The 27,173-nt window shown below is 43.8% G+C and overlaps 1 protein-coding gene across 1 annotated transcript in view; it reads left to right on the forward strand.

The window, feature by feature from the left end:
- Fras1 (Fraser extracellular matrix complex subunit 1) overlaps positions 1 to 27,173 on the forward strand; it is a 400,187-nt gene that overhangs the window by 181,528 nt on the left and 191,486 nt on the right. Inside the window, exons 15-18 of the mRNA XM_040747451.1 lie at positions 14,163 to 14,306; positions 20,984 to 21,124; positions 22,971 to 23,111; positions 24,731 to 24,907. Coding sequence (XP_040603385.1) covers positions 14,163 to 14,306; positions 20,984 to 21,124; positions 22,971 to 23,111; positions 24,731 to 24,907 — 603 coding nt within the window. The remainder of the gene's footprint in view (positions 1 to 14,162; positions 14,307 to 20,983; positions 21,125 to 22,970; positions 23,112 to 24,730; positions 24,908 to 27,173) is intronic.

Raw genomic sequence — 27,173 nt, forward strand, 5'->3', positions numbered from 1 at the left:
TGATCAAGTGACTCAAATAGGTGTGCTTTGGTTCGGCTATGGTTTGTCCCCTACTTTCATTGGTGTTTCCTATTGATGTAATAAAGCACCACGTCCAAAAGCAACTTGGGGAACGAAGGGTTCACTTTGCCTTACACTTGGTCCTCATAGTCCATTCAAGGTAGGAACCTGGCGGCAGGAACTGAAACCAAAGGTATAGAGGGGTGCTGCTTACTAGCTTGCTCTTTATAGTTAGCTCTGCCTGCTTTCTTATGCAACCAAGGACCACAGAGATGGCCCCACCCACAGTGGTCTGGGCCCTCCTACATCAATCATTAGTCCAGAAAATACCCCCGTAGGCTTGCTCTTTGGTCAGTCTTGTAGAGATATTTTTTTCAACTGCAGCACCCTCTTCCCAAATGACTCTAGCTTGTGACAGATGATAAAATCTGACCAGAACATCCGACCAAGGGTTCACATGGTAGAAGTTTGTTTCTCTGTGTAGTAGACTTAAGAGCTGGTACCAAGGGGAGATATTGTAATTAGCTGGAAACACCACACAAATGTATTAATGCCATCTCTTTGGAGTTGCTGGTTCTGTGGGACTAGAACAGTAGGAGAGCGGGCTGTTCAAAGTGAGACCACTTGTTTGCTCGCCCTTTATGTGTAGCTGATTACGAAGATGTAGTTCAAAATCTTAATGTTGTAATCTCTTCCAGAGGAAAGAGTAGTCACGCTGTAATTTAATTTGTATATGTTTAACCAGTTTTTGAATAATGATTGGAATCATAAATGTAAAAATGTGCCAAAGTTTTGATGTTGTTAATTTGGGGTTATTTAATCATTTATTTTTCAGACAAGATCTTACCATTTATCCCTGGCTGGCCCTGTAATCCCAGTGTACCTGCCTCAGCCTCCTGTTTATTGAGAAAGCAGACGTGTGCCACTATACCCATTCCTAAAACTCTCTTAAATGCACAGGTTGAGGAAGAGGGTAGTTGGGAAAGAAATACAATGGTCAGAGAAAGAAGTTTGTCATCAGAAGGAAATGCATCTGTGTGCTTTGACCTCAGTTAGGTGTGTGGTATCCAGTTAATATGAAAGCTGGGATGGAGGAAGGAGGCAGTGGTTGCTGCCCTCTGCAGCTCCAAGGAGAGGGGTGAATATGTGATGAACGTTGGAAGGTGGTCCAGTCTGTGACACAGCTGGAATCTTCCGTCTGGTCTCTATTCCTTTGGGTAGCATGGAGAAGCATTATGAAGAATAAACACCTGTCATTCATCAGGTATGTGGGCTGAAATCGTCCCCATGCCTTGTGCAGGTGCAATGTGGAAGCAGCTGCTTGCTACCTCTGTCCTAAGTCTTGGTAAGAGTCCAAGTCTGTGGAACTGAACAAATGATTCAAATGAAACTATTCATACCCGTGGTGCTATGAGAGCAGAAGGCCCATTCAGTAACCAAGCAATCCAATTATGGAATATGGAATATAAGGTAGCTTCAGTCTGGCCTAGGGGCTCTATTTGTGGTCCAAGTAGCATGCCTTCTCCATCTTTGTTTCCCCAGCACGAAGGGCTGCCACATTTGTTGATCAAGTGTTGAATAAAATGTTACCCCTGGACAGTTCTTGAAGGACCAGTACTTTCATAAACGTCTCAGCCATAAGAGAGAGGGAAACAAAAGCAAGCAGAAACCAAAAATCAAAAACCTCTAGTGTTTACAGCCAATCATGTTCTGTTTACCTGATGTCTTGGAACAGGCTCAAAGTGGGCAGGTGGAAACACCTTTACAATTGTCTAATGACTGGGTAGTTTAGGGAAATAGCTGAAATTTCAGTTTTATGGAATTATTGAATCTATTCCTTTTCTTTCCCCGGTTAACATCAAAGAGACCTCCTGACACATTTTCCCTAAAAGAAACTTAATTTCTCAAAGGTTGTGTTCCCCCCTCTGTCTCACCTTACCTCATAGCACATGCAGACACACACAGTCATTCACACATACATACATACAAACAAACATACACAGATATATATATATTATACTCATACACACACATTCATACACATATACATACAGACAGACACATACATACAAACATACACATATATACTATACACATACACACACACACTCATACATATATACATACAAACAGACACACACATACATACACACACACACACACACACACACACACACACAAACCACTTAATATTTTCCCCCTTCTTCTCTTGGGTCATTTCCCCCTGTCTCTGCTCAGTGTTTTAATTGGTGGTGCTCATACTGGTTTAGGGCATTTTGAAGTGGGTAATGTTTCATTTGATTACTGGTTTACATAACCGCCTGCTTCACATTCCATCCACAAACCTCGTGCAAACGCCTGTGGTAGAAAGTTGCTGGGAAAATTTGTTTGTGTTCCCTCCAGGGAATTAAACCAATTTGCTTTAGTTCAGGCTGGTTGCATTTTTATGCATAAAATAAGAAGGAGAAAAAAAGCAGAGCAAGAGGAAAGAAAGAAGAGGAGAGTGTGGTCTTAAAAACTAAGGCTAGATTTGTGACCAGTTTTCATGTACTATCTTGGCATTGAGACTGTGTAACTGCTCTTCACAAATAGCTCTCTTAGTATTGAGTCTCTCTCTCTCTCTCTCTCTCTCTCTCTCTCTCTCTCTCTCTCTCTCTCTCTGTCTCTGTCTCTCTCTCTCTCTCTCTCTCTCTCTCTCCCCATTCTTCCTCATTCCCTCCCTCTGCTGCAGTATTTATGCTTATACCATTCCTGTTGACTTTTCATCATTGACCCTGGAGGTTTGTCAGCCAGCCCATGTCCTTCCAATATGTACTAAACTTTTCAAAAAGAAGACTGCTATTTTATAGCGGCAGGGTTTCCTGAATTGATTTCTCTTGGTAGAGTCATTTATGCTATGACTGGGATAATTCTTCCAATTTATTGACCCATCAAAACCAAAAGAAAGTGAGCCTTCCGCCAAGGAAACTAATTAACAGAAATCTCCTGATTAATATTCATGCTCGCTACGTTAGATTTAGGCAGAGTAAAAAATACGGGACAAAGCCAAGCAGCACGTAAACATGGCTCTTCAAGAGAGAGAACATGAGCAGGTAAACGAGACACTGAAAAAAGACCCTGCGTCCTGCCAGATAATCTCCTCCATAGTTTTATTATTTTTATCATTTTTCCTTCCATAGGTTTTTAATCATTATTTTTTCTTCCTCGGGAGGTCAGAGACATGTACAGATACACACTGTGCCTCCTATACATGAACATATATCATTATTGTTATATTTCAAAATGTGATTAAGCTAAATAATGCTATAATTATGGTTGGCAGCATTTGCAGACTCCATGTCATTTCCCTGCTTTCTCTAGTTTTGGAGTTTGATGATTGACATCGACATGCTATACCAAGGCTCAGCCCTACCCAGTTTGTATAGGAACCTAAAAAGTTGAAAACCAGTAATGTGATGCTCGTCCCCTTAATCCACCAGGCTGAGGCCATGGAGGAATCGCCCTGTCAGTGCCAATCCTTGCGTTTAGCAAAAGCACTTAGGTTTCTTCCTTAAGCTTTATGCATTCTTTGCCAGCAGTTGCCTCTGCTTCAGCACTGTCTCTTGCCCCCTCATCCCACCCATATGGACTCCACACACCTCGGGTGCCTCTTGCCCCCTCATCCCACCCATATGGACTCCACACACCTCATGTCCTAGGACTGGATTTTTGCTACTTGTCCTGTTCTGACGCTTTTCCAGGAATCAAAAGCCTGTTAGTCACTTGCAGCCAGGTGTCAGGCCTTCCTTATCCATGTGTGGGTGCTCTCCCTCCACTGAACGCCTTGCCCCCCCCACCCCCCCGCTTGCCTTTATTTCCCTGGATTTCTTGGGTCCTGACTGTCAGCATCATGGTTCTTTTTCCTCATCTTGGAATTCTGGCAAGAATTCTAAGTCTGGGTCCAGGCTGAACACCCATGGACCTGGGATAACTCTTCCTTACTTTTCTTGCTGTGTTTAGTCACCTCTGTTTTAATCCTGATGAGACCACTGGATAACACACACGCGCGCACACACACACACACACACACACACACACACACACACACACACACGCACACACAAATAGTAGCCAAAAATACCCTAAGAAGGAAACATAAAGAGACCAGCATCATCAACATTTTCTACTGTTCTGACACTGTGACCAAGGCATTTTTATAAAGTGTTTAATTGGACTCATGCTTTCAGTGGCTCAGAGGTCATAATGGTGGCAGGTGGCTGGAGCAGCAGCTGAGAGCTCACATCTCCATCCACAAACAGGAGCCAGAGACAGCACCCTGGAAATGGCTTTGACACCTCAAAGGCCACTTCTCCTAATTCTTTCCGAACAGTTTCACCATCTGAGGACCCAGTACTAAAACCTGATCCTACGGGGCCAGTTCTCACTCCAAGTACCATGATTACTACTTGTGATTAAGTTCAAACAAGTGAGACTCTGAGGAGAAAAGTAGGGTTTGTCCATTTTTTTAACGTGTGTCAGTGTTTCTCTTGTTTGCTGGGAGCTAAGGGTGCTGTAGGGAGGTCTGAGGCTGATCTCAGGGGGGCAGTGCTACCTTTGCTTTGCAGGTATGGAGCTGGAAGGAGTGGAGAACAGTGGGTCTAAGCTTCGGGTGTGGAGCCAAAGACCTGGGTTTTCATTTTGGCTCTGTTGTGTACATGCGTTCCAGCTCCATGCTTCGGCAGACTATCAGTAACATGGAGACAGAGAGCTTGTTAAAATTAAAAGACTGAGTTCACATGCCTTGGATAGGAAATAGAGCCATGTGTCTTACAAGTCCTACCTAATGCTTAGGGGGCTTTGGTTTCTGTTTCCTGTTGGTTTTCTCCCCTGTCTGTTATCACTCTAGTCATCCTCTTTAAACGACTGCTCTACATTCCTAGAACATGAGGTAAATAACCCAGGCACTGTCTGTAGTGAACTGGCAGTCAGAGTGGACCAGCTGTTACTTATAGGGATACCCAAAACCAAAATCACAACCATCAGAACTGAAACACCAAGCATCCGCAAAAGTGTATTCTATTTGAATGTTTTACGGTCCTACACACAGAATCCCAAGGAATCAAGCAACTGGACATTTTATAGGATCGTAAACGAAGAGATTATTTTAACCTCCATTTACCACTTACTGCTATATGGCTGTGGGCAAGTCATTTAACCTTCGGAGGCTCATTCTCCTCAACTCTGTAATGAGAATGGCATCATGTACTTCAAACAACCATGATGAGGACTGGAGAACTTTGAAAAGTATCAATCTATTCTGCCTGGTACATAGTACGTGGGTGGTAAAAGGCAGCTAGAGACATTTTTGAAATCACTCTTATTTTTCTAACCTAGGGAGATGAACATCAAATGACTTGCATGAAGAAACAAGCATTTTTTGACATTAATGTCTGGTTAAAAATAAAATACACTCATATCTGATAGATAAGTAGGTACAATGCAGAGAACTCACTCCATTTCTTACAAGTTGAAATCTCTCCTCAGTTACTTGAGGTGTTTGGGTTAAGTGACGAGATGCTGTATTATTTAGATTTCAGTCACAGTTAGTGTATCTTTACAGAAAACGTTTGTGATAAGCAGCTCCAACTTTGACATGTATAAGAGGTTGGCCTTGCTCAGATTTTAAGGGTATGGATTGAGCAGAGAAACTCCTAAAGTTGGTTACTTGTCAGAGGTGCGGTTGACTAGCATAGCTAGTCATCGCGGGTGTGGGGCTGACTCCTTGGAGTATGTGATAAGGACTTTATGGATCCTGGTTTACACTAGTGATTATGACTGATGCTAGTCTCACGGTATCCTGAGTGGACTTCTCCACAGAGAGGGTGTGAACTCTCACAAGACAGGCACTCTCCTCAGCAATTCCTGTTTAGGGCTAGTCGCTGTCAGGTTAGTGCCCCCCCCCACAACTGCAATATGTATGCCCCAGAATCAGAGTGCCCAGGCCAATTTTATGACTGAGGCACATGGTGAGCCTGGAGGCCGATGCGGTCCTGCCACTCTGTCTCCACTCATTTCGTTGAGCTTTGTGAATTTTCTGCTTTGCCCTTACCTTCGTTTTCATTCTGCAGCAGTTATGATCACTTAAGCATTTGCTGTCTCTGAAAGGGGACTTTCTATTACAAGTGCCATTCCTGATACTCCCTTCAACTCACACAATAAATGCCTGTTAGCCTCTTCTATGTATCAGGCTTTTTACCAGACACCAGGTGAACAGTGAACCGGACAGACAACTTTCTTGCAGTTAAGGACTTAATTCTCAATGGGAGAAGACAGTTCCCTAGGCAGATAAACAAGGTCACTTTGGATGTTGTCTTTATAATTATCCTTCTGTGAATGCATGCCCATCAGTGTCTTGAGGCCAGTTTTCAAAACATGTGACAGATAAGGATTTGTTACTGAAAGTAGGGTTGCATCTCATCTTGGTGAATTTCACGTAGTATGTTACACATGCAAGGCATTCTGGGATGCTTTTTGATGCAAGGAAAATGCGATGTGCCCTTGCATGGGGAGGAAGAAGCATAGGAATGTTCTGGCATGCCTTGACAGTGGCCTGCAGGTGACCTGCTTTCCTGTTAGCTTCTGATATTTACTCCTTGTCAGCAATTCTTGGCTAGGTGTAGCCTCAGGAAAATTGCACAATCTCTATTTTCCTCCCTTCCCCCTTTCTTTTTATGTCTCTTGCCTCTAAGGTAGCAGTGTGCTTACTGTCTTGGGGAATTGGTAGAGTACAGGGAGTGTTTTAAGACTCATCAAAGGGAAGGAGGCCAAAGCATTGCCCTTCCAGACTGTGCGTCTCTTGAGTAGATTAGGTGAAGGGTAGCAGGCAACAGTGGCTTCCCCGGCCCCTCTTCCTTTGGATATGCACATGCAGGAGAAGCACAGAAAGGAGAAGGTACCTGGTGATGCTTTGCCTGGAACCACTGCTGTGGACACAGACTATGTGGCATCTGTCTGCACTTCTTAGAGTGACATTGGGTGAACAAAAGTTTCACAGACCAGAGGAAGCCCACTGCAGACGAGAGAGAGTTTGTATTGCAGACAGATCTCATTCTTTCTTACACATATGCACCCCCAAATGTTTCAGTGATGGGTTACAAACTATTGGCATGCACTGACTTCCTGCCCAGTTCTTGTCACTCTCGGTTATTTTAGCTCAACTGGGTAGCACCCACTCTTTCTCTCTGCCTTTTGCACTTTCTGCTCTGACACTGTCCCTGTTCTGCCTTCCCTGTTGCCTACAGAACTCACTCTCCCTCCCCTCTAAGATGTGAGCATCTGTACAGATACTGCTGGGAGGTCTGAAACATGTCCAGTCTTAGGTGTGGCTTTGCTCTGTGGTTCCTCCTCTGGTTTTCCACTTCTGTAGACAAATAGGCAGTGCTGAAGAACAGGAGCTGGGGGACAGGTTGAAATGGATCCTCAGCAGAGGTCTAGAGTTGGGGGCTACCCCTGGTCATGGCGGATGCACAGCTGAGGGACTGGGTCTACTCATCACTGTGTTTCCCAGCAACTTGTGTTGAAGACACAGGACAGCAGGTGTAGGGACTGGAAACAGTGTTCTCAGGGCAGGTGGGTGAGATGGCCTAGTCAGTGAGCATGGTTGTCAGACAGCTTGATGATCTGAGGTCTATCACCTGAACTTATACAAAGGAGGAAATCATAGTACACAGAGCTGTCCCCTGACTTCCACGGGCACACTGTAGCGTGCACACACAGCTGTCCCCAGACTTCCACAGGCACAGTGTAGGGTGTACTCCCATCAACTACTATTATTACAGGTAGTGCTAATTACAGACTGGCATGTTCGTGGGCAGCTGGACATTGTCCTTACTTTCTGATTTATAAACCAATGAAAAGCCAGCCTGCTTGTAAAAATCTCTATTTTTGTTACCTGTTGAAGCCTCTATCAACAGGAAATCCTTTCTTGGGTCCAGACTTTGTCTACAGAGACACTGCTGGAAATTCAAATGTGTTACCTCACACCGGTAAATTGTTCAGCTGTATTCCAAGCATGGTTGAAAGATTAACTAGCTGTTTACCTATTATGTGCCTTGGGGAAGCAGATTATAGCCTCTCTCCTTTAGTAATTTTTTCCCTTAAGTACCAATAACTCCATGTTTATACCACAGAAATAATTTGATAAAGGCAATAAAATGTAAGGTAAAATAAAAAGTCAACAAAAATCCCTAGCTCAAACTCCCTCAGGTCACCTCTGTTAGTATTTTGGTGTCTGTCTTCCTAATTTATGAATTCATTTCTGTGTATATTTGTCTATACATGTGCACACTCATTTTTCCAAAGTAAAATCACTCAATACATGCCCCTGCATTGCCTCTTTTCCCTTTTTTCTTATCTGCTATGACTCATGGGTTTAAACCTATTGTGCTTTTTTCTTTCTCTAACTATACAGTCATTCATTTAGCCAACCTTCTACTGTTTGATATTTGTTCTTAATTAACCATTATCATAAACAACAATGATATAAACATTGTCAGTAGAAGTTGTGACAAATAATTTTAATTAACTTCATAAATAGGTGACTGCTGGGCCTGAATCTGCATGTGCACAGTTAGGCTTTTGACGCACATTGATATGACTCTCTTTTGAAGGCAGTGTTAATGTTCACTCTTGCAGAAATGCATGGGTGTGCCTCCTTGCCATGCCTGTTTTCACATGGGGCATCCCAGCAAGTCTTCGGTCTGCCCATGCGACTCATGCAAAGTAGAAACTTGTTGAGTTTTTTTTTTCCTTACCCATCTCTGGATTATAAGAAGGAGCCTGAGTGAGTCAGGATTGTGTTTAATGGTTCATTTCTACACCGGGCTCTGTCTGGGTTTTTTTGTTTGTTTGTTTGTTTGTTTCCTTCTCATTCTGTCCATCACTCAGTCCGTTCCCTTTGTTGTTGTACCTTATTTCTACCCCTCTCCTTCCCATCTCCTTACTTAAGTAACTGTGATTTTTTTCTTTGTGTTTACGTGTGTGTTCATATATGTTCAGTTATGTGCATATATGTAAACTGCAAGGTGAGCTTTCTTGGCCCAGCTAGGTCCCATTGCCCTTCTCAGCTTCAAAGAAACACTTGGATGCTATGTTAATTATGAACCTGTTGGCCAATGACTATGGCTTCTTATTGGCTAGCTCTGTTTAAATTAACCCATTTCTACTAATCTAAGTATTTCCACGTGGTCTTCTCTTACTGGAGAAAGGGCCAGGGACCTGTTACTCTTCTGGCATCCTACATGGTGACTGTTCCTAAATGTTTCTACAGAGAAGAGGACGACTTCTGTTTGTCCCTGCGTATATTCTGATTCTTCCCAGCTACACCACTTCTTGCCTGTCTGTACAGACCTCCAGACCTCTATGGTTAGCTAGTGGCAGTTTCTGCCCAGCTATGTCACTTCCTGGGATCACATGACAACTCCTCTCTGCCTGCACTTCCCAGAATCCTTGTCACTTAGTCCTACCTATCATCCTGCCTGGCTAATCAGTGTTTTATTCATCAACCAGTAAGACAAACATGTCTATAGAAGAATATTCCCCATCAGTAAACATGGGTGTGGTGACCAGTAGATGACCTTGGTCATTATCCTCAGGAACACTGTCCTTGTCCTTTGAAACAGTTTCGCATTGGCCTGGAGCTCATCAAATAGGTTAGACTGTGTGCCAGAGGAACTGGGGGATCTTGCTGTCTTTACCTCCAGCTCGGGGATCACAAATACACCCGCCATATCTGCCATTTTTTACATCTATTCTGGGAATCAGCCTCAGACCCTCATGACTGCAAGGTGAACACTTCACTGACTAAGTCATTTCTCCAACCCCAGTGTAAATATTACAATAAAATATGCTGCGTGCTTTGTAGTATGGATGTTTTGCTTGCTCTCAGTACATGTAGGGTTCCAAAAATTTCTGGGTGGATATTTCCTTCCTCACCTTGTTTTTTCAGTAAGCAACATGTCTAAGGGACACATGTGTTAGTATGTGTAAATCCAATCCATCCTGCCTAGTTATTGCTTATCTATTTTGTTTGCACATCTTTGGCTTGTTTGGTTATTTGTGAGGTTGTAGAGCATGTCATCATTCTTAAAAAAGTGAACTATACCATATACTTGAGCCTTTTCAGAACACGTGGACATCAGACATTTTCATTTGGGGGTTTGGAGTCTTTGGTTGGCAAAGGGAAGAAGTCCAGCCTACTAAGGAGCTTAACATTGGAGTAGAAGGATCAGATATGGTGATTTCTCAGATGCCCCTTTAAAGTGTGTGTGAAGTTGAGCTTCTAGGCTATGAGCCTTGGTCCCTTGTGGGTCTGTGGACTGAAGGGGTGATGGCTGGGTGGAGAGGACCTTCTGGACAGCTGAGCCTCACCAAGCTATTTCTGATGACTTCTCAAAGGACTTGTAGGTAAAGCATGTGGAGCACGTAGCATCTGGAAAAGGGGACCACCTTTGTACAGCTGCTGACATGCACCACAAGGCTCCGTTTCTTTCCTGCCTTCAAGCTGAGCCTGCCTTTCCAGGAGTCCTCTCCATGTTCAGTGTGCTTGGATGTTCTCCCTTCAAATTGCTTTGCTTTTGAAAATAATGGAGACACCATCTGCCAGGTTTCCCTAAAGCCACTCGTGGGATCGCACTCAATAGTTTGCTTCTCAAAACTTGTCATCTCATTGCATTCCTGAGAATCAGACACAACAAACATTATTCTCATTGTGTGGGATAGAAAACCAAGGAACCATGAACTTGACTTTAAGGTAGAAATGTATTTTTATCCAACAAAAGCTTGATACAGGGCTGGGAGGTAGCTCAGTTGAAAAGGCGTTTTCCTGGCAAGAATGAGGCCATGAGGATCTAAGCCCTGTGAGAATTAATTATGGTAGTGCTTGGCTTCTGTAGGCCAAGAACTTGGGAGACGAATCAATAGTCAGATGTTCAAGGTCAACCTCAACTACATATGTGTTTACATCCACTCTGAGCTAGGTATGTCTCAATAGAAGAAATTGCAGGAAAGTAAAGAGAGCAAAATCACTGGGTTGTGGAGAGGTTGTGGCTTAGTGGGTAAGGATGCTTGTGCTCATTGTATAAACATGAGGACTGAAGTTTAAATCTCTAGCATCCATGTACAAAGCCAAACATGGTATGCCCAGAGCTGCTGAGAAAATGGTTGCTGGGACTTCCTGCCCATTAGCCTATAGCCTAGTTTAATACCTATATCCTTGTATTAAGCTGATAAGATAGAGTGATAGGACAGGATATGAGTGTCCTCCTCTGGTCTCCGTGAGTACATATGGGGATGTTCTCACACACACACACACACACACACACACACACACACACACACACACACTTCACTGGTGACCTAAGATGGTTCCTCATGCTGGTACTCTGACCTGAAGAGGGATTGAAAGGCCAGCCAGGACTGCTTCTCTTCCTGGAGGGACACTGTGTTTCCTAAGCCAGAGCCTGTGAGCACCTGACCTCCTGCCTACGCTCAGCAAAGGTTTTTCTGGAAATAAAAAGTTGCCTGCAGGAAAGTCTTTCAACTCTCAAGGAGCACTGCGTATTATTCTTCAAGAAGCACAGGTTTTAAGAGTTTTCCTAAAATCTTCTACTTCTATATTATCAAGCACAAAATAGAAGGGTTTTTTTCTTTTTTATCCTTAGAGTAGGGTTCCAATATAAAGCTGGCAAAAGAAGGGGCATCCATTCTTTTCATTTTTGAAATGAATTGTTTGATGAGTCAAAACATGCCTAGTTATGCCTCAGAAAAGTCAGGGCTCTTCCCAAATAAATTATGCACTATTCATGAGATGAGAGGGTAGCTCTGCCTCATTGATGCTTTCAAGTATTTATTACTGCAGTATTCGAGGCATACAATGCAAACCCTCGATGGCCTGCGATGTGCCACTAAGCAACACTATGGTGAGAAGTCAGCAAATTCAGTGACCTTTTAAGTTTCCCAATGACCCCGGTGCAGCAGGAGCCACATGTAAAGTGCAAGAAGAGGTAGCTGGCAGCCACATGTGTTCCGTGTTGGAAATTAGACAGCAGATGGAAAGCATAACAGGTGTGTGTCATCCTGAGCTGACAGCTCAGTGCAGCCTGGACTTCATTGTGCCTGCTGATACGGAGAAAGCGGAGGGCCAGCAGAGACCGCAGTTGCATTTGGTAGTAGATACCAGTGTATCATGAGTATTCATCATCAGAAACACATCTAGGTTTTAGCATTTTAAAAGTAAATTGTATACCCTTAAAATTAGCACATTTTAAAACTATTACTTTGTGGGTAGCTGTTTCTATGCAGAGGGTGGCTAATGGCATGATTGTTCCGAAATGAATAAACATGTGTGTATATTCATTTAGCACCCATGAATGAGTACTAGACATCAGTGTGAACTCTAGGGGCTTAAATAACTAACACTCAGTCCCCATTGTGTTGTGACCTCTCCTTGAAGGAAAAGACCAATAATGAAGTAGTTAGGACAAGCTACTGCAAAGAACTCTGACAGTAATATTCATCACTCCACTGCCCTGCTGTCTTACGTTTCTATGGCAGTGAGAAAACACCGGGACCAAAGGAAAGAGCTTACTTGGCTTATATATCCAGAGTCACAGTGCACTGAGGGAAGTCAGGGCAGGAACTCAAGGCGGGAGCTGGAGGCAGACACTGAATCAGAGGGAATAGAAGAGTGCTGTTTAGTGGCCTGCTGTTCTTGGCTCTCTCCACACGCCTCAATGTCAAAGGCCAAGAGTTGTACTACCATGCTCTATAGAGGTCCGACAGCTTCAAACACAAGGACAGTCCCAGTTCCCCACACCCTAAGCTCCACCTCCAAAAGATACTTGTGCTGTTCTCTGGTGCTCCCCATGGCTGGGTGCTCCTCCTCCTCCAGCTGCTTTAAAGTGGTTCCCACCACCCCCACCGCTGTTACTCTACGCAGTCTTCCTGGCAGTTAACACAATTTGTAATTATCTTTAAATCCACCAGAGAGAAAAACTGTCTGAAATTAAGACTTTCTTGTGCAATTTAGAACTGAGAGAGGGGGATTGGATTCTGAAGTTTGCAATGTAGGTGTCTTTTCTTCTGCTCCCAAACAAATACTTAATTAAATTGCTAAGGTATGATTACCCAATCACTTGTAGGCAGCAAATGCCATCATTTTCTCTGCCAATTTTGTTGATCACAATCGATGCGTCTGGAAGATAGATTGGACTCCATTGTGAAGCAAATGTTTTAAAAATAAGATGTGTTAAGCAAATCACAGTAGGGTCACAAAACAGGCAGCCAGCCAATCCCAGGATGTTCCATTGTTAAGGATAAGCCTCTCTTTGCAGACGTGGTAAGATAAAGAAGAGGTACAAATAATTATAAGAGAGCAAATGCTGGAAGGGAAAGAAAAATGAAATATTAAGAGACCAGCTCTAGTGTAGGAATAGCCTGCACTTAGGCATGGAAAGAATGAAAAAGGTGAAGACCTTGGGAGACCTGGGGCAGCGCTGTGGGAAGAAGAGGAGGAAAGACACGCGAGGGAAGATGGAGGAGTGGCGAGCAGTGTGTTGGGGAGTGATGGGGAGAAGGAAGGAGGAGGAGAAGGAGAGAGATCATGTGTACTAGGTCTCTGTGTGGTCCGTTTAAGGGTAGCCTCAGCTCTTAAGAAGCTGGCGAATGTGGGCGGAGCTTACTGGGTCTGTGCACACCTTTGTGTGATTATGGACAGCAGGGCAAGGGGATGAAGGCCTTGGCATTTCATTAGACAGTCCATGTTTGCACAGAAATTAGGATTTCCTTACTCCCATTACCCTAAAGTTGTCAGTTTCCTGTTCCGCATCCCTTAGCAATAACTTATTGAGGTTGTACTTCTTACCCTTAGAAACTCTCTCTCTTTCTCTCTGTGTCTCTGTCTCTGTCTCTGTCTCTGTCTCTGTCTCTGTCTCTCTGTCTCTCTCTCTCTCTCTCTCTCTCTCTGGGCATGGGCATGGTGTGCATTTCTCTTGGGGTAAGTTCTGTGTATAGCATTGCAGGAGACAAGGAGCCAACCTGTGTCTTCTTTTCTAATTCTTTGAATGCAAAAGGTGGACAGTCTCTTCTGTGATAGTCAGGTCACTGATGTTGTTGCTTGTCTGCAGTCTGTCACGAGTCCTGTGCAGGTTGCTGGGGTCCCACAGAGAAGCATTGTGTGGCCTGCAGAGACCCATTGCAAGTGCTGAGAGATGGCAGCTGTGAGAGCACCTGTGGCAATGGATTCTACAACAAACAGGGGACCTGTATAGGTAAGTGCCAGGCTGGGATGCCAAAACAGCATTTCCTTTATCTTTCAAATTTCCTGTATTCAGATCATAGCATTGTTAATGAATGCATCTTTTGCTCAATGAATACATGCATGACTGCTGACATTCTTATTTGTATGTTTTTTGAAACAAGTGGGACGTCCTTTAACTATCCTGGTGGTATTCTTAGACCTGAGGTATTCATTCTCTCCTGGCCCAAGCAACTTAAGACTCACAACTCTGTGGAGAGAGGGATGGAGTCCACATTGGGACATTTCCTTAAATCCCAAACATCATTCATACAGACCACTTCCCTATTGTAAGTGGAACATAGACCCATGTGTGCCAGCCTGGGCAGACCTACATTTGTTTTGGTATCACTGTTTTAAAGTTGAATTGATCATTGTTGAGTATTTTCACGGTCATGCTGTGATGATAGTCAGCCCAATACATCCCCTGTGTGCCAGGCATGGAGGCCAACTACCAAGAGGTGTGGAAGTCCAGCAAAAGCACAGATTCTGCCATAAATCACCCCATCAGCCTGCCAGTTTCCTACTTGTAAAATGGAGATAAGCCTAACTCCCATGGTAGACAGAATAGTGACACCAAAGGTGTCATTGTTTAAGGCCAAGAATCTATGAGCACATCATTGAGTGGGTAGCTGGGCCTTTGCAGGGATAAATAAGTGAAGCATCTAGAGGTACGGACAATGTCCTGGAGCATCAGGTGTGATAATGAGGCAGCAAGGCAGAGTTGGAAAACATGTGAGGATGCATGCGGAGGTCGGGGTGATGGGATGGTACAGGAAGGATCTACTAGCATGAGCATGCCAAATATGGAACACTCATGGGAGTGAATTCTCAGGGGTGCTAAGAAATGCAGTTGAATTAACACTTTGAATTTTAGAACTTCTAACTTCCAACCCCTGTTAAGATAGTAGATTTGTGTTGTTTCAAACCAGGGTTCATGGTACTTCATCATAGCAGACACCGAGTCACACCCAACTAGGAAGGCACAGAATAACTGCTGTCAGTGCCCAATGATTCATTTTAACAGTGATTTAAGTTGATAGATGCCATCCTCGCATCTTTGAAGAAGCGAAGAAAATAAGAAACAAACATGCCTTGGGTCTCATAGCTAATGAGAGTCAGGTGTAGCTCTTTGGACTCTGGAATATACTTGGTCCAGAACCCACTCTGCTGTTCAATGTAATATGATAGTAGCTCATCCACCTCTGCCTACTTCCTCCTCCCCCTCCTTCTCTTGACCCTCTTTTGTTTCCCTCTCCCTTCTTTCGGTCTTCAGATTACCTGGTCGATTCTGGGGACATAGCTAAAGCCTATAGGTGTCCTGACAGTAGGTAAAAGGTTTGGGCTGAGTTGAATGATTGTTGGACCTACTGAAGGCTATGGTGACTATACGGGGGTCCTGCCAATCACTAAGAATGTGCCACCCCTAATTGCTCTGAGTTGTTGTTCTTCTGTTCAGTGGACAAGAGAGCAGTGAGATGCTTTGGGGGTCTGGTGACTCCATTTGTATAGAGAAGAGAGAGGCCCCTGGCAGCTGCTTGCTTAAGGTTTGGGGGGTCTCTAGCTCTGCTGGGGTGCAGGCTTTCATCTGGTGTGGCTCCATGTAAGGACAAAGAGAGAGGCCAGGCTGCCATTGACCTCAGCATGTTAATCTTTCTGCCATTATCACTTTCCTGTTAAGTTAAGCCCAGGGTATTCTCCAAAGATAAACAGATGTCAAATTTGTGCTAATCCTAAAGCCTAAAAGGCATTTACACTTTAAGTCTCCAGGGAGGCTGCTTACACGGTGGCAGAGGAGCAGTGCCACTGTTCTGCTATGGAGACTAGCTTGTGTCTTCTGCTGGTGACATGCATTTAAAAGGAGGAGAGAGTGCAAGCCTCGGGGGATGAGGAATGGGCATTAACTTTGGCTCAGGGGTTCACTGTAGGAAGGCTGTGTTCCCTGTAGACTGCAAGGATTAAAACTAAGATGCCTGGTGCTCCACAGGATTCACTATGAGGACTGCTGCAGTTTCAGGAGATAGCCTGAATTCCAGAATGAGCTGTATGTCAGTCAGTGACATTTTGGGTCTCTGTCACCAAAAGTTAAATTAAGTTAAATTAAAATTAAAACATCTAAGCACTTGGGGGAAGAGGGTATTGCATCTGCATGGATTTTGAGTTTTGAAGAATGTCTGAAGTCTATAGACCATGGCTGACTGTGAGTCTGGCAATGATCAGTAGTTTCTACCCACACCACATGCTTTGCCAAAGGTAGATGATGCTATTGGCACTGACCTTGGGGCCCTCGAGGACAGAAAACTGTAGCTTACATTTTCACAGCAGTGTAGAGCCTTGAAATTTGTGTCACCTGACTTTAGGAATGGTTTCATTTTCCAAACAATCAAGAACCAAACCCCCGACTGGTATCTGAATGTTGATTAAGACTTCAGTTGCTGACAGTGGTGACTTATTTCTATTTCAAATTAGTGATGGTCAAGATAGAGACTGGCTGGTGTTGGTTTGATTATTGATAACTCGCTGGCCTGTGTCTGTAATATCACAAGGTCAGGTGTTGTGGAGCACCCAGCATAACCTATCAATGGTGGCGTGTTCCACCTGAAGGAACCTACTATTGCCATGCCCATCTGTGGCCTATGTCTTGGTCTTTACACCTATTAAACACAAAGAATGGGACACTTCTAGGGGAAACCTCTTCACTCTTTCAAGTACTTAGACTCTCATGAAGAGCTAGTAATATAGTTGATGTAATAGGTCAAGTTCATAGGTTTCTGATAGCCAATCCCATCTCCCCCCCCCACCCTGTCCCCATCTTTTTTCTTTCCTCACTCAGATAACTACTCCAATTCCTAAAATTTAATCTAATTTTTTATTTATGTGTGTGAGTTTTTGACTGCCTGTATGTATGTGCATTACCTGTGTACCTGGTGCTCATGGAGGTTGGGAAAGGGAACTGGATGCCTGGGAACCAGGATGGCTGGGAACCCAACCCAGGTCCCTTGGAAGATTAGCAAATGCTCTTAACCACTGACCCATCTATTTACCCCATAAAGCTTTTTAAAGTTGCTTTTGTTCTTAGGGGCTTTTCTAAATGGTGTTTTGAGAGCATACATATTTAACTGTGTCACACAATAGCATGCTCAGGGCTTTTGATGTCCCCTGGTTTTCTAACTCAGTAGTATCTTTTCAGGGCCCTTCACTTCTGGTGGTTGCAGGGCACTCCCTGGTACACCTCCATCACTCTTCCTGTCTCCCAGTGCCTGGTCTCCTCTATTCTCTCCACCCTCCTGTTGTCACCAGAGAGCATTTGTCAATAGCCACAGTCCTGCCTCTTGATGAGCTTATCTGGAATCTTCCCTGGGACTTTGGCCAGGAGCAACATTGCTGGTTTATTGGTTCTACCTGGGTTTTATTTGATAAACTAATATCAGGCTGTTCTGAATAGCTGTGCAATCTCCAAGGTTGGAGGTTCTGTCAACTCCATATGGTGCCCATCACTAGGGACCACCAAGCTCCCGAGATTTCCTGGCTAGTAGACAGACATAAAGGGACATTGACTTTCCTCTGTGTAAGTCTGCTTTGTAATTTCTTTACCCATTTTTCTATGTTTTTTCTGTGTACTTCCCTATTATTTTATAGATGTTAATTTTTTCACTGTTCTGTTTTACGATTTTTTTTCTTTTTCTTTTTGGTGTTGGGGACTGAAGCTAGGGCCTTGAGCATGCTAGGCAAGTGTTACCACTCTGCTACTTCTTAGCCATCTCCTTTTAAATGTGCATCTACTTCCCATTCTCGTTTCTTCTATCTTTGAATACGATGTCCTTCATTGTTTCCCTGTTTTCTATTGATTTAACTTGCTCTTTGACAATTTCATACACATGTGAAGTACATTGTAACAGGAACATTTAACTCATTTTTGTTATTACGCTTCATTTAAAAGCTTTACTGTTGAATTTTTAAGAAGATATTAATTCACAAATTAACTGCTCTGCATTTTCTTTCATTAATTTAGCAATGTAAATTTAAGTTGCTGACCCCTCGAGATCTCATTTATGTTTGTGACCTGCGAAGTCATACAACTTGGTTTTTCTCAATTTTGCTCTCCAGTTTTCCCAACATGACTAGCAACTCAGTCCTACCCTTTATTTTGATATCTATTGTGTGGCAAAGGTCCACATGCACACACATTCATGTCAGCTAGTCCACACTCCACATCTCAGCCCTCATGTCAGCATCGCCCTCTTTTGCCCATTAATGTCTATTGCCTGGTAGTTTGTCATAAAGCTGATTGGGGAGCGCCTCCCCTGCCTTTCACTCTTCTTCAAAGTTAACTTAGACATTAGACTACACGTATCAGATTATTAAGAAAATTCAACTAGAATTTTTATCGCTGTTATACTGAAGTTCCAGACTAATTTGGAATGAAAAGATGTCTTGCCACTGATTGTATTTAAATTTACATTATCCTTTAAATATTCCTTTAGAGTTGTCTGGAAATGTTTGATATATAATGTTACAATTATTAGTCAATTCTTAATTTTACCAAGTTTCTTCAGGTCTTCGTTTTCAGGAAATTTTGTTTAGCTTCTAGACAATATTATTCTATTGTGATAATTGTCCTAGAATTAGGGACTTTGTGAATTTTGGGGGACTGGGAGCTAAGGAGGCTTTTCAGACTCTGGCTTGGCTTTACGTATGTTAGGATAATGTTCTTATTCTTTGATGTTGAGGTCATTGCCTTGCTCATTTGGGTCTAGGCAGTCCTCACCAAGGTAGAATGTGTGTCCTGATGACCTAGCTCCTTTTGTTTTAAGTTCTTGAAATACTTTAGGGCACACCCCTTTTTGTATCTAGATATTCTTTTACCAATCATTCAGACTTGTCTTGGAAGATCTTCTTTCTGGGTCTACACTTGCAGCCTCCATCCCTTTTCAGTATTGCTCTTCCAGGCCCTTCCTTTCACAGCCACAGGTCTTTAACAGACCATTTATCATCATAGCCTCCGATTCCTGTCCCTGGAGCCCACTGGAATGTGTGACATTAGAGCCCAATTTCCAAGTGTAGGGAAACCTTCTAAGACCTTATTTGTCCTTTATGTCAACAACAGTCTCTTGAGCCTTCTTCCTCTTAGTTTCTCAGCCACCATGTTTCCTTGTTTGTGTTCTGTCATGGGATCATTCCTTTTTAGTAACTTCCATTATTTTTTGTTTTTTTTTGCCTTCTAGCTTGTTACATGTCCACTGATCCTTCTTTTTGTTCTGTGTTGTCTTGCATGCTGTTGTTAAATAAACTAACTCATGTCTGCTTTCAAAACCTAGTTTTATCTAATGAGCAATGAGTAGTCCTTTGAGTACCAGAACTACAAACCAGGCTGGACCACATTCATCCCAAATTGAGTCATAACACCCGCCACCACATTGTGTTCTTTGGTGGCTGAGGGACATACCTTGTCCCCCAATACAGACTCTTGGAACTCATCTGATACAATTTATTTTTCACTACTCTCAAATCTGTCCCCTAATCATCTGCTCCAAGAGCATGGACATGATCTTGCAAGTGGTCCCAGTTCTTTTCACTTCTTCAAACTGTAGCCAGAGGGATCTTTCTTATCTCTATGTGTGGCCATCTTTCCACTGTGCTTAAAACTGTAGGGTCTTTCAGTGCCTGTCACAAGGTGAGGCTAAAGAGTAACTCTCAAGTAGCCATGACTTCCAGAGGATCAGAATCTAAGCATCAGTGTGGCCACAGGCTCCCTCTATCTAGGCCTGCCCACTGCTCTTTCATCGTGGAACTTCTGCTTCCTAGACAGCATACCATTTCCTGAGCTGTGACTGCTTTTTCAGCTTAGGGGTTGTTCCTGTCAGTCCTACCTGGTCTGACTAAATTTCTAAGATGACGTCGATTGACAGGTCACTTCTTCTTAATGTCCTTTCTGGATTTTCCCTCCCTCCTATCTCATATACTTTATGAATGGTATATTTGATATTTGTATTCACCTTCCTATACTATTTAATATGCCATCTGAACTAGAACTCAAATTAATTTAACTTTTGTGTCTCTGCCACCTAGTGTAACACCTCATGAGGGCCTTTGGGGAGTTTTGAGGGTAGATAAATGTGTGTGTGTGTGTGTGTGGGTGGGTGGGTGGGTGGGTGGGTGGGTGTGGATGTGTAGATCTTGGAAGACTGAAGAGTTCAACAATTTCAGTATGTTTTACCCAGCATGGTCTGAGCGAAATCCAAATTCCTGAAGTATTGCTTTATGTAGGGAAAATTGAGTATATTTGCTTCTTAGTTAGACAAAGTCTACTTGTTACTCGTTATAAACTTAAATTTAACTGGAAGTGAGTATTTTTGCTAAGTCTGTCTGCCCTGCTTCTTCAGGCATTTCAGTTTTAAATCCCATATTGAATTGGATATGCTGGTGGGTGTGCCTCACAGTATTTGTTGCGCTTTGCTTGGTGAATAATTCTTCCATTATCCTTCTAACTTGGAAAGGAAAGCAGTTTGGAATCAAGGGCCAAGAACTCTTCTGAGAAACCAGGGAATGAGACTGGGAGATACTAGTGCCAATCTGGGACATTGTGAAGAGAGAGGTCACTGCTGTGTGCTCACTGTCACCCCCCTCTGGTGGCTTTTTTCTTCCCATTAGCTTGCGATCAGTCCTGTAAGAGCTGTGGCCCCAATAGTCCCAGATGTCTTACCTGTACTGAGAAGACAGTGTTGCATGATGGGAAATGCATTTCTGAGTGCCCTGATGGATACTATGCTGATACTACTGGAAGATGCAAAGGTATGAGATGTGTCATCACCACCATCATCATGACCACCACCACCATCATCACTAACATCATCAGAAGTATTTAATGTGTATTTGGCGGCATTTGGTGCCACCTGCTTCTCATTGATAATTGGTGTATTCAGGGAACAGGTTACTTTAAAGGAACAACTTTTTCATAATAGAAGCTACGTGTCTAGTATGGGAGAGGGGAGTGTGGGAATGGGAGATGTGAGTGGATCCCGTAGGATGCAGTAAGTACATGTAAGCCTCATGCCTGTCAGTCATCCCCAGAGATCATTTGCTCTGTTTGAAATGTCAAGAAGATCTTTAAGATGCTGTCTTCATGAGCTTGTAAACTGGTGCTAACCTGTGTCAGTGATGACAAAATCATTCCTTCCCTGGCATTTATAAACTCATATCAGCAGTGACGGAGCATAACAAAAGTTAAATAAGAAAGAAAACTGAGTTTGGTAGCCAGTAAAGCTCGAGTATTTTTATGTGCAATTTGTATAATGGTTCTTTTGGGTTGGTAAACTCATGAATCATCACCATTTGCGACTGTTTCAGTTTATGTAGGCTTGGCTTGGGTCTCTTCCTTGTCTAAGAAGGCATTCTGCTCCACATAACTTGCTTACCCCTCTTCTCTGAAACTCACTCTGAGGCAGTTCTTACTTCTGCCTCAGTGCCTTTTAGAACAGAATATTTGAGCTCAGACACCTGCATCACTTTATCTGACTCCCTTTGTTTGCTGACCTCTCTATGGACCAAAGTTTATCACTTTTCCTCAGCCCCAAGGTTCTCATCCATCCCCTGCCTCCCCGCGCCTGGCTCCGACCACCATCCTCCTGAACTTTTTGCCTGTATCTATCTCACTGCTGTCCTGAGTTTCTCAAGGCTCAGCCTGGGCCATGCTCTTAGGGTCCTGTTAACACAGGGTAAAGCAGGGGCTGGGTGGGAGCATTGTCATAACATTGTCATACATACCAGTCAGACTCTGATGTAATTCTTAGGAGCATAGATGCCAAAGGTAGACATATGTTCAGTCACCATCTAGCCCACCCTCTGGACCTGGACTGAACTAGGCTTGAGCTAAGAGGAATTCTAGGATATGAATTGTCCACTTTTCTTATTGTCCAGACAGGGAGGCTTAGATTCCCACAAACAACATCCAAGCCTTGCTCTGAATGAGCTCTGTGATCTTGGTTTAAGAGATCAGGGAGGAGGGAAGGGGAGGGATGGAGAGGGGGGGGAGAGGGAGAGACAGAGACAGAGAGACAGAGAGAGAGACACAGACAGAGAGAGAGAAAGAGAATGTGTGGGGTGGTCAGAGGTCAGCTTTAGTTCTTCAGAAGCTGTATACCTTGATAGTTGAGACAAGTCTGGCCTGGGGCTGTGCTCGCCAGTTTGGCTAGGCTGTCTAGTGAGCCCCGGGGTCCTGCTCACATCCACTTCCCAACACTGCAGCTATAAACATGCATCACCACACCCACTTCTCAAGAGAGCTCTCTGGGCCTAATGCTTTCACTAACTAAGCTATCTCGCCAGTCCCTTGGGTAAAATTTAACCGCCCAAGGCCTCAGTTTCCCTAACTGTAAAATGTGGTTAGCAATACCAACTTCCAAATGTTGTCATCGGACTAAAAAGTATCATTACATGCAAAGCACTTAATGCAAATAGAAGGCACTGGTAACAGGTAGAGCGTGGGCAAAGGTTAGGTGTGGGGGATGGGTACGGTTCTGACGACATAGCCATCTGCCATCACGTTTCCGCTTTGGTGTGGCATGACACCAGGGAGGAGGATCAGCAGGGGTTGTCTCTGTGGTGCCTGCAGCCTGGTGCGCTTCTCTCTCCTCCTCAGTTTGTCACGTGTCCTGTGCCAGCTGCTCTGGACCTGCAGCTTCTCACTGTACGGCCTGCACCCACCCCCGGGCTCTCCATCAGGGACACTGCCTGTCAAGCTGTGGAGAGGGCTTCTATCCCAACAGTGGGGTCTGCGAAGGTATGCTTGGTTTCACTGTCATTCCTCATGCCCAGTCACAAGGACACGGGCTGACTCCAGCCCTCCCCCGGCCCACCCAAATATTACTTTCCAGTACAACTTTTCCTCTCGTGTATCTAAGTGGCTACAAACACATCAGAGGCTGCGCCATCTCTCTCTGTTGGCTTTTGGTTCCACAACCCCAAAATGCAACCACTGACTGGCAAAAAATATAAAGAAGAAATTCCAGAAATTTTCCAAAAATGAAGCTTTAACCTGCTCCATGTACATGATATGTGCTGATGTTATATTAAGTACTTTCTGAATCTAAGATCAGATGTACATGTGGACAGGTGTAGACTATATGCAAATGCCAGGCCAGTTTATAAAAGAGACTTTGGTGTCTGTGGAAATCCCTGAATCCAGTCCCATGGAGGACATGGGGACTAACCTGTCTATGCTGTTTTCTTTTCATCTTAATAGTTTTATGAAGGCATGGTAATCTGAAACATACATATACAGATGCATGTGTGCGCATGCGTGCGCGCGAGCTCACACACACACTAAGCCCATTCAAAAAGTTCATGAGTGTTCTGGCCATCCTTGCAGGGAATGTTATCTCCTGGAACATACATTGATTTTTACCTCCCCCCTTCTGAGCTTTCCTGCGATTGCTAATGTTTATAGACTTCATTTGCTGTTCCCTGAAGAACTTTTTGTTAATGATACTGCTAGCAGACTGAGAATCACTAGCAATGCCTCTGGCTGAGTGAAATAGAAAATCTTAAATTGCTGTTTGCCAAAAGGCTCTGGGCTCCTGGGGAGGGCAGTAGCAGTTGAGCCTTTTGAACATAGAACACTGGGGTGAACCTTTAATTTAAAAAGTTTTATTTGTTTGCACCTCAGAAAAGTGAAAAAAGCAGAGGGGAAAATTATAGCAAACAAGTTTCATTAAGTATTTGAAAGAAAGCAAGCGTTTAGAGAATCTTTTAAAGAACCAGCGAGTTAATTATATCAATATTTGGGCATGGAGAGGATCGCATACAGTACTGGCTTTGGTTTTTAAGACTCACCAGGGAAAACAAAACCCTATTATAGACTGGGAAGTTTCATCCATGCTCAAAGAAGGCCTCTTCCTTGTTTAGAAAGACAGCTTCCCCCAATAAATCCCAAGAAAACTCTGTTGCCTGGGCCTCTCCATAGCACATGATGGATGAACATAACGGTCAGTCACATAACGACCAGTTTTGCAAGGGGTAGAGTAACAGCCTCCGTACAAATGCATCTGAAAATCTTCAATAAAAACCGATGGCATGATGTTAAATGGTCGTTCAGTGAATGTGCTTCTCCGGAGAGCCAAGCAAATATTGTCCAGTTTGCTGGGTTTTATTGTCATCCTGCCTGACAGCCCTTCTAGGAGCTGAGAGATGATACTTATTTTCCCGTCCTCACTTTCCCTCTCGCAGACAGCATCACTAGCTCTGTGCCTTGTGTGCAACACTGGAAAAATCCTCTTCTGCAAGGATGTCCCTCCTGAACTTTCTAAATGCTTCTGACCTCGGGAGGGACTTACGTTGGATTGAAGCACATACTTGATCTTGATCTTTGAGTTGCTTTCTGCATGTTATTCCAACTTACAGCCTGCCATGCCTCCTGCCACACTTGTGTGGGTCCCGAGCCCTCTCACTGTGTGGAGTGTAAGAAGCCAGAGGCAGGACTACGGGTGGAGCAGCCCTCAGGAACAAATGTCCCCCATGGCGAGTGTGTGCCCCAGTGTGGAGCCCACTTTTACTTGGAGAGCACTGGACGTTGTGAAGGTAAGTTTGCTTGACAGACATGATGCCTGGGGGATTACCATGTAAAAATCCTAGGAGGTGGAATTACAGCCAGGGAGATCTTAGACTTCCTACGAACAGGCTTCTCAGTGTTTGTGGTGAATCAGGAGGCCAGCATAGAAAAGAGTAACCCTGCTGATCTTTTCTGTCCTGTGAATCATAGATGACCTTCAAGAGACCACAGTCTGGTTCTCAGAAGACACAGCTGGAAATTCCTTTACAGACCTGAGCAGCTAGTTAAGCAAGATTCTACTCTCACCTTCTAATTGGAGCTCAAATAGGAATTTTTCTCTTTAGGGCAAAATCCAAATGGTAGTCAAGATTTTGAGGCTGTTCATGTTGTCACCTTGTCATATCACCCATAGAGGGTTGATGGCATCCTAAATGCCAACTCTGTAGCCAGGTCACCAGGAAGAGAGTCAGAAATGAAAGGCATGGTTTTGAGAGGTTGTGTGGGGTGGCAGGGTCTTTTCCAATCATGCAAGATGCTGTCATGTCTATATAGGAATTGTTTGGTTTATGCAACTGAAAATGATAATGCATTGACCGTGTCTTATAGTGAGTCTTGTAAAGGATTTTTCGGTGTTAGGAAAAATAGAAAAATAGCTTCCTTCTGCCCAAAACACCGTAGCTTTTAGCATTCTGCTGTAGTACTCTGAGTCTTTTGTTCTTTTGTCAGATTTAAGGGTTTCTTTGCCACTGTAAGCATGCTGCAGATTTGACCTTGTTCTTACCAGCTTATGGTAGTTTCAACTCCAGATTTGAATGGATGCTCACTGAAAATCATGGATTGAAAGTTAGGGTGAACATTTCAGACATTGCACAGCAAGAAGTGTGTGGACTCAGATTCCAGATACCCAGACCCCTGACCTCTCTGAGCTCTGCCTTCACAGCATTCAAAGTGTAATTGTCTTCCGCACAGGCACTGTGGCAGGATGAAAGAAGCCTGGGAATATACAGTTCCTGGGAAATTTGAAGTCCCATTGCTTAATTGCTATAAATAGAGGGCCATATACTCAGGTGTTCAGGTACATCGAGGGGTGAGCCTTTACTTCCAAGAAGGTGCAGAGTTCAGCAGTTTACATGGGACCCAGAAACTTCACTCTTCTTCATATGTCCTGATTTCTATCCAAATGTATGTGGACATGCATATGTTTGTGTGTGTGTGTGTGTGTGTGTGTGTGTGTGTGTGTGTGTGTGTGTGTGTGATACATGCATTGCCCAAGCTCTATGGTCTTAAAAATCTGTTTCTCTGTTTCCCCCAACCACCTATGGAATATAGGAATTGTTTATGATACTGTGTGTCCTGATGCTATCCCAGGGCTCACACAGTGCAGCCTTCCCCCATGTGACTTCATCTGTTCTGTGTACTTTGGTGGAGAGTGATGCATCCACTTTCTAAGGGACCCACCTGACCTGAGATGAAGGAACACTGTCTGTTCTCTTCTTAAACTGCCACTCAGTCCTCTTCCGTGATTTTGGGTTCACCAAATGGAGGAGCACTACCCCTGAGGCTATCAGAACAGACATCTACTCTCCCCAATGTAAAGATGCCGCCAGAGTCCAACATGTTGAACCAATGCATTTTATTTGGGTTACTTACAGGGGTACGGGTGAGGGGTTAAGAATTACTCAAAAGCAGCTGCATCACCAAGGACACCCTGCCCATCCCTCAGCATGGACGATGACTGGAGCCCTGGAGTTCATTGCACTACTTGTAGGCAACTTGACAAGTTGGAGAGACTCTGCCTTTCCTAGGCGGCTTGCTAGCCTCTGCTTCACCCATACAGCTCATTTGGCCTACTTCTCTCCAAGCAGTTCAGATGATCTCAGAGTGCCTCTCATTAATTCTTACTGCTTATAGAGGTTTGGAGACGGAGAGGCCTAATACGTCTGGTCAATTTCAGGAACTTCCTGAAGCTTCTGAGTGTTTACTTCCCAAGGCTTAGGGAGCCTCCCTTCTCCAACCGTGGCTTTCAATGCTGCTGCCCTTTAACTCCTTTCCTCACGCTGTGGTAACCCTCAGCCAGAAAATTATTTTCATTGCTACTTTGTAACTCTAATTTTGCTACTGTTTCGAATCATAATGTGAATATCAGTGTTTTCTGATAGTCTTGGGTTATCCATGTGAAAGGGTGTTTTGGGTTGAGGCCCACAAGTTGAGAATCACTGCTTTAGAACAACGTGAGTTTTAATGGGCTTCCCTGTTGGAGGGACTATTTCCTGCCTTTACAACATTCTGAGTCTT

The sequence above is a fragment of the Mesocricetus auratus genome, unplaced genomic scaffold (genome assembly GCF_017639785.1).
Source record: "Mesocricetus auratus isolate SY011 unplaced genomic scaffold, BCM_Maur_2.0 Super-Scaffold_100006, whole genome shotgun sequence".
Classification (NCBI taxonomy): Eukaryota; Metazoa; Chordata; class Mammalia; order Rodentia; family Cricetidae; genus Mesocricetus; species Mesocricetus auratus.